The 15,038-nt window shown below is 36.2% G+C and overlaps 1 protein-coding gene across 3 annotated transcripts; it reads right to left on the bottom strand.

Moving 5' to 3' along the window:
- Nucleotides 1-266: 266 nt before the first annotated feature.
- Nucleotides 267-14,829, bottom strand: LOC121317420 (progestin and adipoQ receptor family member 3-like). Of its 3 annotated transcripts, none has more exons than XM_041253351.1 (7): nt 14,650-14,829; nt 12,941-13,158; nt 12,062-12,224; nt 11,666-11,821; nt 3,413-3,610; nt 2,900-2,979; nt 267-2,597 (listed from the first exon to the last, which is right to left on the bottom strand). In XM_041253351.1, the coding sequence occupies exons 2-7, from the start codon at nt 13,123-13,125 to the stop codon at nt 2,303-2,305; spliced, it is 1,077 nt and encodes a 358-aa protein (XP_041109285.1). In that variant the 5' UTR covers nt 13,126-13,158; nt 14,650-14,829; the 3' UTR covers nt 267-2,302. The 3 variants fall into 3 exon arrangements, with proteins under 3 accessions (XP_041109285.1, XP_041109277.1, XP_041109295.1); XM_041253343.1 differs by having other exon boundaries at nt 14,554-14,829; XM_041253361.1 differs by having other exon boundaries at nt 2,369-2,597; nt 2,889-2,979; nt 14,554-14,826.
- Nucleotides 14,830-15,038: the final 209 nt, after the last annotated feature.

Genomic DNA, 15,038 nt, shown 5'->3' on the forward strand with positions numbered 1-15,038 from the left:
TTATTACAGATGACACAGAGCAATGCATTACACATTACTGCATGAATGTTCCCACATTTCTGGAGGGCAAAAAACCTAGGTGAATATATATAAATCTCATGTACATATATACAGTATGTGTTGAAGGGATTGGGTCAGACATATCAAATTGTATTTGTTTGGATTGCCTTACACTATCCAGAATCATTGCAAGGTCTCAAATTATCACAAATGACCACATTTTAGCCATTTTGCAGAAACCTTTTAAATTACTGCTGTAGACAAAATTTGATGATTCATAATAAATACATCTTTATTTCATTCTAAGACATGCTTTACAAAAGTGTCACACAGTTGTTCCAGTAGTGTTCCACATACATTTAAATTAGTGACTAATTATACAATTGTAAACAAGGAAAAGCAAATAAAAAAAAAAAAAAGTTTGTCAAAAAAGCTGAGCCATTTTTTTGTTTTGTTTTTAATAAGTATAACAAACATACACATTAAAATCTTGTTTATAGAAAATAGCTAAAATGCTTCAAATCAACCTATATATTTTTTTTTCTGCTGAATACTTTTAATAAATATTATTCCACACCAACAGTCTCTAATGCTAGTGGTCCAATGTTAGATTATGTATTTTTTTTTTTTTTTACTGTTCAAAACCTTTATTAACATGCAACATTTTAATTAAGTACCATTTATATACATACTTTAAAGCATCCGGATACTTTAGAACTGTAAGTGGTAGCGATGAAAGAACACACCACCCAACAGAGGTAGTTAAACCTGTCAAGCCATTGTTACTCAGCTGAATTGTAAACTGTCTGAAATTACTTTCTAGTCTCTATCAAATAGTTTGTAGGAAACTTGAGTGTAACTGTGATGCATTGTGAATAATTCAGTGCTCACATACAGTATTTCAAAATGTATTGATCTGGTTTTTAAAAATCTGATTCTACCACTAATTAGATTCTAGGAAAACACTGCAGGTACTTATTTCCAGTAGATGGCATTGTTTTAGTTACATATTCTTCCCATCCACATTCAAAGCCTTTAACAGATGACTGAAATGTTGTTTTTTTTTGTTTTTGTTTTTTTTAACTTTTAAGTATAAAAGGAAAAGCTTAATGCCAATTGTAGTATATTAGCAAAGTCAACAGTAGTTTTGTTTTCATGTGCAGTAGAAAACTTAACTTAAACGAAAAGCATTTCTTGCAGTTTTGTATATTTACATTGCACATGACCCTGTGAAATAAAACAAATAAATATAAAGTAGCATTCTAGAATAACATGCAACAAGATCAAGTGCAACCAAAAGCACACAGTGGCATTGTTTAAACAGCAATCATACCTACCCACAGTAGAGGGGCTGCCAAGGGGTTTGTTTTATTGAAAAGCAGTGCACTGCAATCCTAGCTTTTACAGTGTAAAATGATATACTCCTAAGCTTACAAACTGGGAGTCATCTCTTCTCAAATGAAAAGTGTTTTGGACCCGATTACAATAAGTAACTCCATACAAATTTAAGTAGATGACAAAACTCACATGCTTCATTATACAGATTAAGTAAAATGATGTAAAGAGCTAATAATAATGGCCATTCATATTCAAAATGCTGTAACAATAACACCACATCACCAACTGATTATAATACAGTATATTTGGTTTCACTGTGAATGTCTCGAGTTTATTGGGCCGTATTGGGAAAGTGCCAGCTTTCATTCTTCTACATACTGTATATGGGAGCAAAATGTGAATAAGCAAAACTTGCTATGTGTCTGTACCTTATGCTTCTAACACACAGTTTGACTGTCCTGGAAAGCAACAACAGTCAACGTGCCTACCAGACTTTAATATAGTGTAACAAGTGTAATAAAAATCATTCACTTTGTTTAACACACAAAGTAAGTCTTTTAAATGATATCTTTAAAATATACCTAGACTGTTGATCTTCACGGCAGTTATACAGGCTGAATAATGTAACCTAAAATTGCATTCCCATATTCAATTTATGAAAGTTACAATCCCCTTAAGCTTGCTGCACAGAGACTCTCTGAGCAACCCGTATGCTAATATGGTCTTTTCAAAAATGTAAACATAAAAACAGAAATTAAGGTATTCCTGGAATACTAGAGTGAAAAAACTGATACAAAAATGTAATTAAAATCTTTTTGATTTAATGCTGATAACAAACAAATGACAACTGGTAAAAAATATTGCACAGCAGCTTTTATAAAGGCAGATGACCACCTCTGTTATTAATTAATAAATATGAACCACTAAGTACATCTATGCAAAATAACGAAAACATACAGAAAGACTAAACAGTACAGAAGTTTGTAGAAACATAGAAGTATCCCAGTTTAACTGGGGATAAAAAACAAGCCAGTGCAGCACTAAATATACCTAAAGCAGGCACTTTAATGCATGGGGACATTATACTCTGCAGTTCACAAGGAGTTCCTTCCAGTGTTAGGCATGCATTGGGTACACAGGGCAAGGCTGGCTGTGTCTGTACTTCATGATGTAAACTGCAGACTGGTGCCACCAGTAAAACATCAGCACCACCAGGATGTGCCATACTTGATGACTTGATCCAAGGTAATTCAGCTGGCCTGTATAAATAGGAAACATTCATTTCACATTTAAATGAGCGATTGGTTCTCGAATCAAATTTCAAAACAAAAATGATACACCACGTATAAACCATAACAAAGTCGATCTTAAGCTCCAGAAGGATAATAATAATGCTGATTCCAATAAAGCCTTGTAATGCGATGTGACACCACCATGTGTTTCTCATAGCAATGTGTTAAAATATAGTTAAATATATCATGACATAGATCCATCATTTTCTAATTGAACCCAGTATCATTGGATTAGAAATGTTTAAAGAGATACCATACCGGGAAAATACCTTTCTGGGACTTTGGAAATGTAGAAGAGAAAAGCCGCAGAAGCAATCAGATACATCACAAGAACACGAGGGACAAACTCCTGCCAAGTAAACAGCAAAATTCAATCTGGAAACGTAACACAGGAAAGACGGCAGTGCTAGGGCTGAGATATTTTTCATGTTTCCATGTAGTGGTGGTACTCGTCTACATAGCAGATGCAGCAAAATTGGAGGTAATTTAAAATAAATAAGTGTTCATTTGAGACTGAATTATTCAAGGAGCACCTGAAATGTACCTGCTGACTACAAGTCAGACTACTGTAAACTGTCCAAAAATGTACATTTGATTCAATGCTTTTTTTCTGAACTTGACGATAGCATTTATATAACATCACACTGGCTTCTGTGTGTAGTTGAAGGAGCATCCCTATTTGGCTTACTGACTGGTGTAGTGGCAAGTTGTGCTCAAGGATTGTGGAATCTTGTACCCTACAAGTACCTTTAGAAAAACAAAGTAATAAAGATACCCTTTACCTGGACAATAAGGGCACTAAAACCTCCATTTAGCCAAACCCAGTGGATGGTTGGTATGACACCATAGCCAGCAACAGAGCAGAAGATGACAGAGTGCAGTCTGTGCCACTGCTGGGTGAGATAATGGGGGTGAATCTGGGCAAAGAAGACTGCTAGGATCATGGCCAATACTGTGATCAGGTACACTTGCTGCCAGTACTGTTATAAAAAAAAAAAAAAAAAAAAAAAAAAAAAAAAAAAAGGAATAAAGATGGCCTATGTTACAGAAGGACAATCATTTCACTGGCGCACATCAAATAGGTCTCTATATCTGATTTAAGGTATGTGGCTGCTGGACCTCTTTGTTAATCCAAGTTGCATTATTAGATACAAAAATGTATAGGAGTTTGTTTTATTGATCTTCTAAACAGTGGTTGACCTAAACATCACTGCACCACAACTATCCATTATTCATGTGATTCAACAAAGACTAAACAAACATAAATAAGCATAGCCTTTTCATGAAAACCATGTGAGATCTACAAGGGCCAGGTTACAAAAAAGAGCTATCCACCATCCCTGCAAATCGAATGTGACTTTGTATTTCCTACCAGACAAGACACTGCAGATGCCACTGTGTCTAATACAGTGGTTAGAGTGATCAATCACTGCTTGCATCAGCTAAGTTTGCATTCTACTGTGCCTCACTGGCACACCTTTAGCTACTCAATCGCTATGCATGATCAGTTTGCCTTCATGGGAATGAGCATTTTTATCTTCTGCAGTACTATGCCTTGCATGGGCAGACTGTCACCCGCATTGACACATTCCTTTGTTGTGTACTCCGTTGAGACTGTTTAAGGTGTGACTATGCTAGTGCAAGAGGCTTGGCTCACCTTCAAACGCAGTTGCAGGTAATGGGATTTTCCAATGGGCTTGTATACTGTATTTATTGAAATTGCATTGTGCAGCAAAGTGTGTTCATGTTTGCACAATTGTTCTGTGATCTATATCCTGGGAAACTTGTGAATACAGAAGATGACACATTTCATTTATTTGTTTATGTTTTACATTTCTTTCAGTGCACTGTAGCAACTTCAGCCATAGCTCCAACTCTGTAAAAGGAGCTATACATATTTTTGCTTTTTTCTTACCCAACACACCATTTTCCATTGGGATAAAAATACATTGACTTTATCAGTCTGGATCTACGATGTACAAATTACAGTGAACGTCTTAATCCTTGTTAGTATAAAAATATTATTGCATTCAAGTAACAGGTTAAGATTTGCTTGGAAGAAAACTTATTTTCTGTTGCTGCATTACTAGGCTCCAAATGTTGTGGCTACATTTTAAATGCAACTCTGAAGATGATGGCACGCCTGGTAGAATTTGCTCTTCGTTTCTTAGCCTCATTCTATTGCCACTGGTTATACTGAAATCATTTCTCTAACTTATATGTGACCCAAAACAACAGGACTAGGAACCAAAAAAAATAAATAAATAAACTATCAGTCCTCGCTAACCACAGCTAATCCTCTAGTGCGTCAATTAATCCACCCCTATGTCACAGGAATTAGTCCTGTTCTTTTAAACCAGAACCCCAGACAGAAACCTGCCTTGATCAAGGAAGTGACCTAATAAACATCCATAAGCAGGTAATACATGCAGGCTGTGAAGTTTCAAGTCTTGGAATGAACATGACACAGAAAGTAGGCTAAACATTTCCTGGTATGACACAGACTATTATTTTGTTTTGTAAGCATGAAGTTAAAAAAGCAAGTGAAGAGTTACCTCAAAAAACATATTGACATCCTCAACCTTACCTACAATGCATCCTCTGGCCATCACAGATTATATGTTAGACTGGTGGTAGATGAGGTCAACGCAAATTTCATTGCCTAGACACCTTTTTAAACTGCCCCTTCTCATTTACCTGCAAACCATCTGGAAAGCCACATATTTATCCTCGATTGTGCATCTCAGTCAAGGTTTTAAAATGAGGTTACACAATAATTGAGGGTTGAGCATTGATTACAGCAATAGAAATCTTGTAATATGACTTCAACACCCAGCATTGCAGCATCTTGTTTAATGCATTCTGCATGGGTACTGGAGTAAGTACATAAGCAGATTAAAACAGCAGTGACTGTAAGAGCATAAAGGAACATGTTTGAAAAGTTTGGACATGTTAAAGCTGTCCAAACAGAGCAGATAAAAGGAAAATTCAGGATTAAAAGGAACAGCTAGATCTATGACCAATTACCTATAACAAAACCTGCACTAGGTTGAACAATGACAGAAAATTCACCTTTAAACCTCTGTTTTTTAAATGAATAAGAAAATGGCTGATGCACATTTGTCTAAATGCAAAAATATACGTTTGGCACTTGGGCTTCAGATAGCTCAGTCATGTGCGAATGTCATATGGTAAGGAACAGGAGTAAGGGATGGTCCATGAACACTGCCATCTGGTTTTCACTGCAGCAGATTTCAGCACATTCTAGGGCAAGTTATCTTCAGATTTGCAAAAAGAATATGAAAATACAGAAGAGAATAGCTGGGGCTTCACCGAGCACATTAAAATGTAAATGAACTCTGCAAATACTAATTTATTCAGGATTTCCTGTCTTCCATAAGGACTCATTTAAATATTCAAAAGCACATCCAGCTAACCAAATAATTTCACTAAATCCTAATATGAATTACTGCCACTTTGCAGGACAAGATAGATGCACACATTATTGTAAATGTGCATTTGTTTTAAAGGTATTGTCATGTAGTAGTCTAGTTCCTGAAGCACAGTCTGTTATTTATTTTGCTTTTGCATATTTTAGCTTTTCAACTTCCGACATGATGGAAACACGCAAGTCTTAGGAAAAGCAACGAGCTGTAACTGAAAGGTGAACCAAAATCATGGAAAAGCTGGAAACTAAAATCAGTGGATCAAAATATGGAGTAAAGCAGTCAATTGTACACCTCCTACAAAGCGAAATACAAGTTTACCACAATGTGCGTCTTTCTTATAGTGAAATGTAAGGCCTGTGAAGTGACAGGATTTATACTTTACATTATGTTGTATGTACTGTAGAATTGACAAATTTCTTGTTTAACAAAAAAAAAAAAAAAAAAAGGTAAAATTTGCATAAAAAACTACTTCAATATATTGAATTAAAATGTTGTTCGCTTGATCTGTGCTAGAGACTGGTCAAACCGGACGCATATAGCTTGTCTTGGTGTCAGATTGAGATGAAGAGTCTCATCACTCAAACAGTAGTTGGCAAGTGAACTTGAACTCGCGTTTTACGTCTGATGTTTAAGGGAAGTCATTATTGAAAACAAAATAATGTCTGTGAAACCCTTTTGTTTTTGTATTCTTCTGTCTGGGATACATGTTTTACTGTGTGCAGTTTCAATCAGTTTGCAGTTTATTTGGCAAAAGTAAATGTTGTATCTATTGAAGGATTTAAAGTTGTCCGAAACGGAATGACATACTGTATTAGGGTTGGAACAATAACTGATTATCGTGATATTATTGATCATGTTTTTGCATTGATAATTGTATGTGTTAGAAAATGTTTATCGATAATCATATTATCATGCGTTACATAGTGATATGCTTGTGTGTAACAGTAACTCTGCATTGAAGCAGTAAGCGGCACTGCACTGTCTGTGTGAGGCGTCAGACATGATCTGTGCACACTGCACAGTGGGAAGTTGTTGCAACATGTGCAGAGTAAGCCTTACTGAGTAAGGTGAGCAGGGTTGCCAGTTCCGCTTTAAAACTGCGGAATTTGGTTTCTATTTCAACGGAGTCGCTTACAATATTACCTTGCCACTTTTTACTAGATTTTGGGCTTCTTTTCATGCTTGGTCGCTTATGTTGAAAATGGTTAACACTGCGTCTGTTCAATTAAATATCATTCTTGTACACAAAAGCAAATCACATTACCTACCAGGTTTTTGTTTTCTCTTCAAGACATAGGTGATCAACTGCAGCGTACCAATGTTAATCCACTTGATGCGTCTAACTAGTGGATTAAGCAGGTTTAGTCCACTTGCTTGGACTAAAGTTAGTGCACTTGTTAATCACGATTGCAGCGTACCAGAGGTGGATCATCTGCTCAGTCGGACTAAACAAGATCATGATTGCAGCGCGAGATGTTCCTGTTCAGGTGGACTAACTCAGTATTATGAAGTGTAAGACTAACTTAGAATGCTTGCTCGTCCTACATTTATCCAGCATATTTTAAAACAAAGACAGCTCTGAAATGGCATCTGAAAATTATTGAAAGAAAAGTGAAGCCTTTTGAAGCATTTTGTTCAGTAGGGTTCGCTCGCTGATGCCGAGTCGCATGAAGAGCTTCATGCTCAATGCAAGGTACTGTAAACCCACATAACCCAGTGTCTCAAGTGAAAGGCTTCACTAAAAAGTAACAGAATACTGAACTATCATATTTTATATTATTATATAAAATTGACAGTTGCACTGTGTATGTTGTATCATTACCTTGTGTTGCTGATACACAATATTTGGTACTTGTAAAATAACAATATGTAACTCTCTGTAAATTACTGCAGGGCTTGAATTTCAGCGCAGAATTGCGCATGTTCCAAGTTGCTCCTGCATATCTGCAACTTTGTGTCGAAATAATCTTGCATAGATATTTTAAGGCTGCAAGCTACTGTATTTTTCACCCAATGTACAATGCCTAATTAAAACGCGACAACAATCTCTAAGGAAGTGGGTGTCAGTGACAAAAGCACTATGAGCCACATTCTGAGTAGTGCTGGATTAAATAAATAAATAAATAAAAGTAGTGCTGGATATTTTAAGTGCCGCGAGACTTTATTCTCTCGCCCACCATCTTTAAGCATTACAGAAACTCAAGTACACTGCAGTAAGTAAACAGTTTTAAAAAACAACAAACTATTAAATCTATCTAGGTGTTGTTTTGCAAGAGGTGACTTTCACTTTATAAAAAGAAAAGCACCTTGCACCAACGAGGCAGCGGATTCTTCTGTTACAGGAAAAAAAAAAATTGCCTGAGCCATTAAATGAAAACAGTGCAGAATGTACAAAAACAAATGATAGCAGTAAAGGGAAAGGCAAAAAAGATACATTCTAGCCAAACTGGCTGAAGATTTACCCATGGCTGGAGTTTAATAATGGTGAGATGAGCGTTCAGTCTGCAGTCTCTACGCAACTGTAAAGTTTACTAGCCAGTTACAAAGTGTCTACATTATTGAGACATTCTAGTGGCAGTACACACAACGCAGCTTTAAAAAAAGAAACTTCACACCCTAAAAGCAGCTTATTTTATTGCAGAAAATTAGTTAGCAAATTCTGACTTTAGAGCACTTGTTCAGCTTTTGAAGCAGTGAGAGCAGCTATAGCATATATATGAATGACAAAGGTTTGGCAGAAATGCATGAAGCCACTGCAAGCCCTGTGATTGGTTTTAGATGAGTCAACAGACATCAGCAATAGTAAGAGGCTTATCACTTATGTCCCGTACATAGCGAACAATAAACCTTGTACAATATTTTACAATAATGTGGAAGTTACGGATGGAAAGGCAAAACCCATTAATCAAGAAGTTAACAGGTTACTTGGTGAGAAAGGCATAGATGGGTGAAAACTTGCAGCAGTGTGTATTGATGGAGCTGCAGTTATGACAGGAAGCCACCAGGGAGTAGTGCAAAAACTGAGGCAAGAATACAATTCAGAATTAGCAGGAGTGCACTGTACAGCACACAGGCTTCCACTGAGTGCCAGTGATGCAGCAAAGTCAGTAGTACAGGTAAAATAAATTCCAACAAGACTTAAGGTCCATTTTCATTTTTTTAGTAGTTGGTCTGTAAGGAGCAATAAGCTCCATGAGTTGCAGAGACAACTGGGAGGAACCCAAAATAAAGTTTACCCAGCCACATGCAGTGCGGCGGCTGTCAATTCACAGCACTGTTTCAGTAGCGTGCAGAACAGTGAAATCCATGAGAGATGTACTGGAACACATTGCTGCCTCCAACACTCAGGATTCAGACAAAGCCAAAGGTCTGCTAAATTCAGTAAGGCAGTTTAATTTTGTGGCCCTTTGTCATTTAATGATGGATGTATTGACACACATTGTTCTTCTCTCCAAGCATTTTCAAAGGGAAAGCTTAAATTTTCCCACTGTACAGCCAATGGTACATGGTACTAAAGAAGTACTGAGAGAATTAATAGTTAATCCTGGTTCCTCAGAGCAGGAATTCTTTAACTCCCTTGAATGTAATAAGTTTAAAGAAGACAAGCTGCTTGATTGCCACACTCAAAAGCCAGCTTTTGATAAGGTGAAGAGCAGATATATGAGCTCCTTAATTGATGAAATTGAGCGACTTTTCCCTGCTGATACCATGAATCTTCTCACCCAGTTTTCTGTTTTAGAGCCAAGGACAGCACTGGCTGCAAAACAGCCAACTGAAGACGAATTTAGCCAGTATGGCCAGGAAAAGCTTGACTGTCTACTGAAACATTTCTCCACTTCTGTATGTGCAGAGGTAGCTGCATCAGAGTTTACAGATTACGGTCTCAAATGGCACGTACTCGTTAATGTCTTTTCAACAGTTTGCAGAGACTGTGCTGAGTGAACATAATGGAGTCTTCCAAGAGATTGAAAAGCTTGTTCAAATAGCAATGGTCATCCCTGTTGCAAATGTCTCCTGTGAGCTTGGATTCAGTACTCAGAACAGAGTGAAATCTAAATTCTGAAATTCACTGAACAATCATAACTTGACAAGCCCGATGATCATTTCAGAACTAGGCCCTTCCAAAGAGAACTTTGATTTCAGCAGGGCAGCTGCAGAATGGAAACAAATGAACAAGAGAAGAGGGCAAACAATGAAGCTGTAAAATAAACTGAAGAAATGAAGGATGTACACAGGCTTTAATGTTTACATAAAGTATACAGTTTCACAATACTTAAATTTACAGTTTCAAATGATCTGTTACTTTTGTTACTCAATTCTGGAAAAACAAGTAGGATGCTTTTTGGAATATTTAATTTCATACAAACAGATAAATAGAGTAGTAGATGCATGCAAGAGGTTTTGTTGAGGAGCTTTAAGTCATTCACATTCATAATTGTTATGTAATATATGAAATACAAATTACTTACCTGAAGCAACACCAGTGTGAAAGATGATGTAGAAAATATATATATTTTTTTTATATGCAAATGTAACTTTTTTTTGCCCGCCCCTTCCCTAAATTTTTGGAACCCCCCATCCCACACACACTGGCTAGAGCACAAAGCGGAAATTCTCTCAGCACACAAAAATGAAATTCAAGCCCTGTACTGTAGAAAAGTGGATCTTTTACCTATTAATAATTTTAAGTTAAATATAGTTGCTATTCTCAGTGCAAAAAAACAAAAAAACATTATGGTGTGTAATATTAGCATAAACTTACTTTTTTGTTTATTTGAAAACTACAGACACGAGTACTATAAATACTATAGCATTTTTTTTTTCTTAAATAGAAACACTTTTAGCTTGCAAGTATCGTTTAGTCTGAAACTTAAGGCTGTTCAGTGGATGTGGATTGCCAGGGTCCCAGTGTTTAACAGCTGATATTTTTGAATCTCAATTCAGATTTGTATGAACTGGAAAGCATTTTCTAAACTTTTTTTTATTTTTTTTTATTGAGCAGACTATATTTTGAAAAGCTACTAAACAAATATATTTGACGATATTATTTTTTCTTGTAACCAACCATTGTTTCATAACTTATTAAAAGGGCTTGTTTTTCAAAACTGTCTAATTATGATTCATGTGATATTTTACAGACGATAATCGATAAAAGAAAATGCAATTATCGTCCAACCCTATACTGTATGGAGTACTTCAAGCATTTAGGATTATATATTAAATACCACGTTACTCAATAACGTATATGTAAAAAAACACCCTTTTTATTAAAAGCATACCCTGCTCGTGTGACAAATGGATCAATTTACACAACTGAATCATTGGGCCTTATTCGCAAAACTTTAAGCACTCTTCTAAGTAATGATTTGTTAAGCCCATTTTGATGAATGAAATCAAGTTTGTATAGGGTTATCAGTTTATTATACATTTTATAAACGTTTTTCAAAAACATTCATTTAAAAGAAAAATCCTTAAAGTGCCCTTAAAATCCTAAAAATGCACTTCTGAACGAAAGTGTACTCAGTAGTACTACTTACATGTCATGATTTAGTGTCTAAAAGTTATGGATGAAATTTAAAAACTTACATCATTACAATAAAAGGCGTAGAAAACCCCTGGAACGTAACAGCCAAGGATTCCTATGGAGATGCTGGCGTAGTCCAATGCCATCCAGCGGCGGCTTGTTTTCTCTGAGCGATGGCAGCAGAACAGGTGATACCCCACTGAGCAAAGCATGCAAACCTGGACAGAGACAAAGTGCTTACATTATATCAGAAGCTATCCAGATAAATACAAGCACCTCTTCTAGGTTACCCTTGGAAGTTTCTGATCAGAGCACTAACCAGGTACAACACTTCCGAGATCTTACTGAACTAGAATAGAATTAGGGTGGAAACACTACAGCTAAAGAAAGGTGCATCAGGTAGTGGGTGCTAAGTCATGGCAGATTAATGCTAAGAGCAGTCAAGTAAGTGAAAGCACCTGAAAGCAGAAGAGGCCGATGGAGTAGATGACATAGTCTTCCCTGAAGGCCCTGGCTGCTGGCAGCACTGCTGACATATCATAGACCCCCAGGGTGAAAAAGAGGAAGAAGCCCATGAGGTGACTCCAGATATTCACCGTTTCATTGGACAGGATGAAGAGACTGAAATGGGAACACAAACATATTCAGCTCGGTCTCCACTGACATTCTGATAAGGTTCTGTAAACAATGCATGAATATTTACTTTTTAAAAATAATTTCTTACAATACCAACTAAGATGCAATTATCTAATTCCAAAATGTTCTCGTCTATACACATCCCACTCCTACCCACGCTCAATGTGTTAATTTATGTTTGGCTGGTTACATAGACCCCCAAAAGTACTAATACCATACCTTTTAAATACCTTACCTTAGGTAACATTACAGTAGGTAGTCCATAATTAGGGCAAATCACGTTACAGGATACATGAACCATTGTAAAACGTACAATGTATGGAAGCGAAAGTAAGTATAACCCTTAATTAAACAGCTAAATCAGAGAATTACTTTTCTTGGATCAAGCTCTGCATCTGCTTAGTAAAGCAGTGGAATTTGCAATTTGCCTGGTTATTCTGTTGTTGGATTTCACTGAATGCAAGCTAAATTCCAAAAATTAGAGGTAAAAAAAATGGTTCTGTAGCTCTTTACAAGTTATTCAATGCTAGAAATCACTTATAAAATGAGTTACATTTGTCAAAGGAGGACTACAAATATCTATATAAACCACTTAATCCTAGGACGTTTTTATACTACCTAAAGATCAGATCTACCAGCGATAATACAGGCAACAGGAAGAACAGTTGTCAGTAATAAATTGTCACTACTATACAACTCACCTTTTTAAGCATAGACTAGAAGGTAAATATGCCCTGTACCCATCTGTGATGTAGGGGTTTTCTTTCAGGAACACAGGAATCTGCTCGTATGTGTACAAGCGTATCCCTCTTGGAACTAGAACTGGCCAGTACTGATAGCTCCCCAGCTCTATGTAATGGGCACTCTTTAGCAGCTTCTGAGGCATGCTGAAACCATCAGATGTTGATCAACTACAGCACTGGCAAAAGAAATAAATGAACAAGAACAGCAGGTAAGTAGTGCTTTCCTGTCACATCCATCACAATGAATTCATACACAATATGAAATAAATATAAAAACCCAAATAAACAATATTTGCTCAATTTATTCTACGTGCATATGGCATCAAAGAACTCCCCTGTGAGCTAAAACTGCAATCCTTTAATAACAAAACTTTCACTATAAAAAAGCAATTTCACAAAAGTCATCTTAAATTTTTACAGTTACAAAATGTTTTGTATAATAATGTGTTAATGTATTTTACAAAACTGTATTTTTTAAATGAAGAATGTCTTGTTTCAAATTCTGAGCAGTTCCTAAGATATAGCTTTAAATGATCGGATTAATTCAATCAGGCATATATTGTAGAACAGCTTTTATATAAATATCTATGAAGCCTGGTTTAAGAAGCCTACTGTGGGCGCTTATCAAAAATATAAATGTGTGACATATAATAAATGGAAAAACAGATGGGACTGTCCTCCACGCTATCCCTGTCAGCAACAATATCCATCGCACTGGCAGATAATCAGCATTGTATTTTATGTTAATATAGTAGAATCCATTTCTTAAGTCAAAAATACAGCACAACCACACGTCGGCTCGGCCACCTCCTTACTACCACTTCTCATGGAATGCTCCAGACATGAAAGTTACTGTCACCTACAGGAACTACATTATTTTCTATTTGATGTAAACACATTCATTTGATGTTTCAATATCCACTATAGGTATTGATATATGTAACTTAGCACCACATAATGACGTATATTGTTTGTCAACAACCGCTCTGGTGGCATTTCAGCATGAGTGTGCTTCTCATCATCTGCCGTGTTTTTAAAAAGTTGTTCATGTCGTTTAAATAAATAAAGAATGTAAAAAATATATTCATATTTTAAAATCATGTGATTGTAAATAACATCTGGGCATAAACCAGTAATTACAAACTCACGCTGGTCTCTCTTGCACAAGTGGCTGAAATTTTAAGAGCTGATCATAATTCTGATACAGAAATGTAAAAAGTAGTTAAATAAAATATGCTACACGAACGTTGTTCCCAAAAGCTATTAAATACATTATTAAATAGATTAAAACATAAAAAGGCTTAGATTAAATATACAGCTACAGTATAATTAAATAAATCAAAAAAACTTAACAATACTATAAATCGACTAGAATCTCTCTGTGTGTGTTGGGGGTGGTGGTAGCAAAAAACGGGATTGCAAATACATGTAACAATATAACCCTCGCGTTTCAGATCATACATACTGGACAGTACCGTTATATTGCCGCAAACGGTATGTGCTGTAATATTAAGTAGTTGTCTCTATCCATTTCCTTTAGCATACTTCGTGAAAACCAGTGCAAAACTTACCTTGCAAATACAAATAACATATTACACTGAAAGCATCACAGGCGAATTAAAAACATAAATAACAAAACGGAATACTATTCAACCAACGATCTCCACCTTCCTAATTTCTAATGCCTCCCTGATTCACAACAGCTCTGCGACGGGATCAGAATGGACCCTCAATGCGTGTTCGGTGGCATGCCTGTGGAAACACAAAATAAACACATTCCACCACAAAACGAACCCCATTAAAACAATTATGTTTCTCAAAAGCATATAATATTTGAATTATTCACTTGTCATCTGTATAATTTTAGGGATAACCATTTACGCTAACGTAAAGGACCTTTTCTCTGGTGTAAATTACGTCCCGCCCTCTTGTCTGGCATCAAAAAAATGTAGTGTGTGGGCAGGGGGCTTCTTTGGAGTTACCCAGGTTGTCCCGTGTCTTACAACAGATAATATTGAAAACTGTTATAACAAACATGGCTTGGCGAACAGTAGGA

The sequence above is a fragment of the Polyodon spathula genome, chromosome 1, assembly GCF_017654505.1.
Source record: "Polyodon spathula isolate WHYD16114869_AA chromosome 1, ASM1765450v1, whole genome shotgun sequence".
NCBI classification, from domain to species: Eukaryota; Metazoa; Chordata; class Actinopteri; order Acipenseriformes; family Polyodontidae; genus Polyodon; species Polyodon spathula.

Bases quoted from the DNA above. Each gene is read 5' to 3' on its own strand.
- LOC121317420 (XM_041253351.1), bottom strand. From the start codon at position 13,125: ATGCCTCAGAAGCTGCTAAAGAGTGCCCATTACATAGAGCTGGGGAGC. The intron at 11,822-12,061 runs GTGCTTTCACTT...GTCTCTGTCCAG, and splicing joins TCGGCCTCTTCTGCTTTCAG to GTTTGCATGCTTTGCTCAGT. The intron at 2,598-2,899 runs GTATTTTCCCGG...CTATTTATACAG, and splicing joins ATTTCCAAAGTCCCAGAAAG to GCCAGCTGAATTACCTTGGA.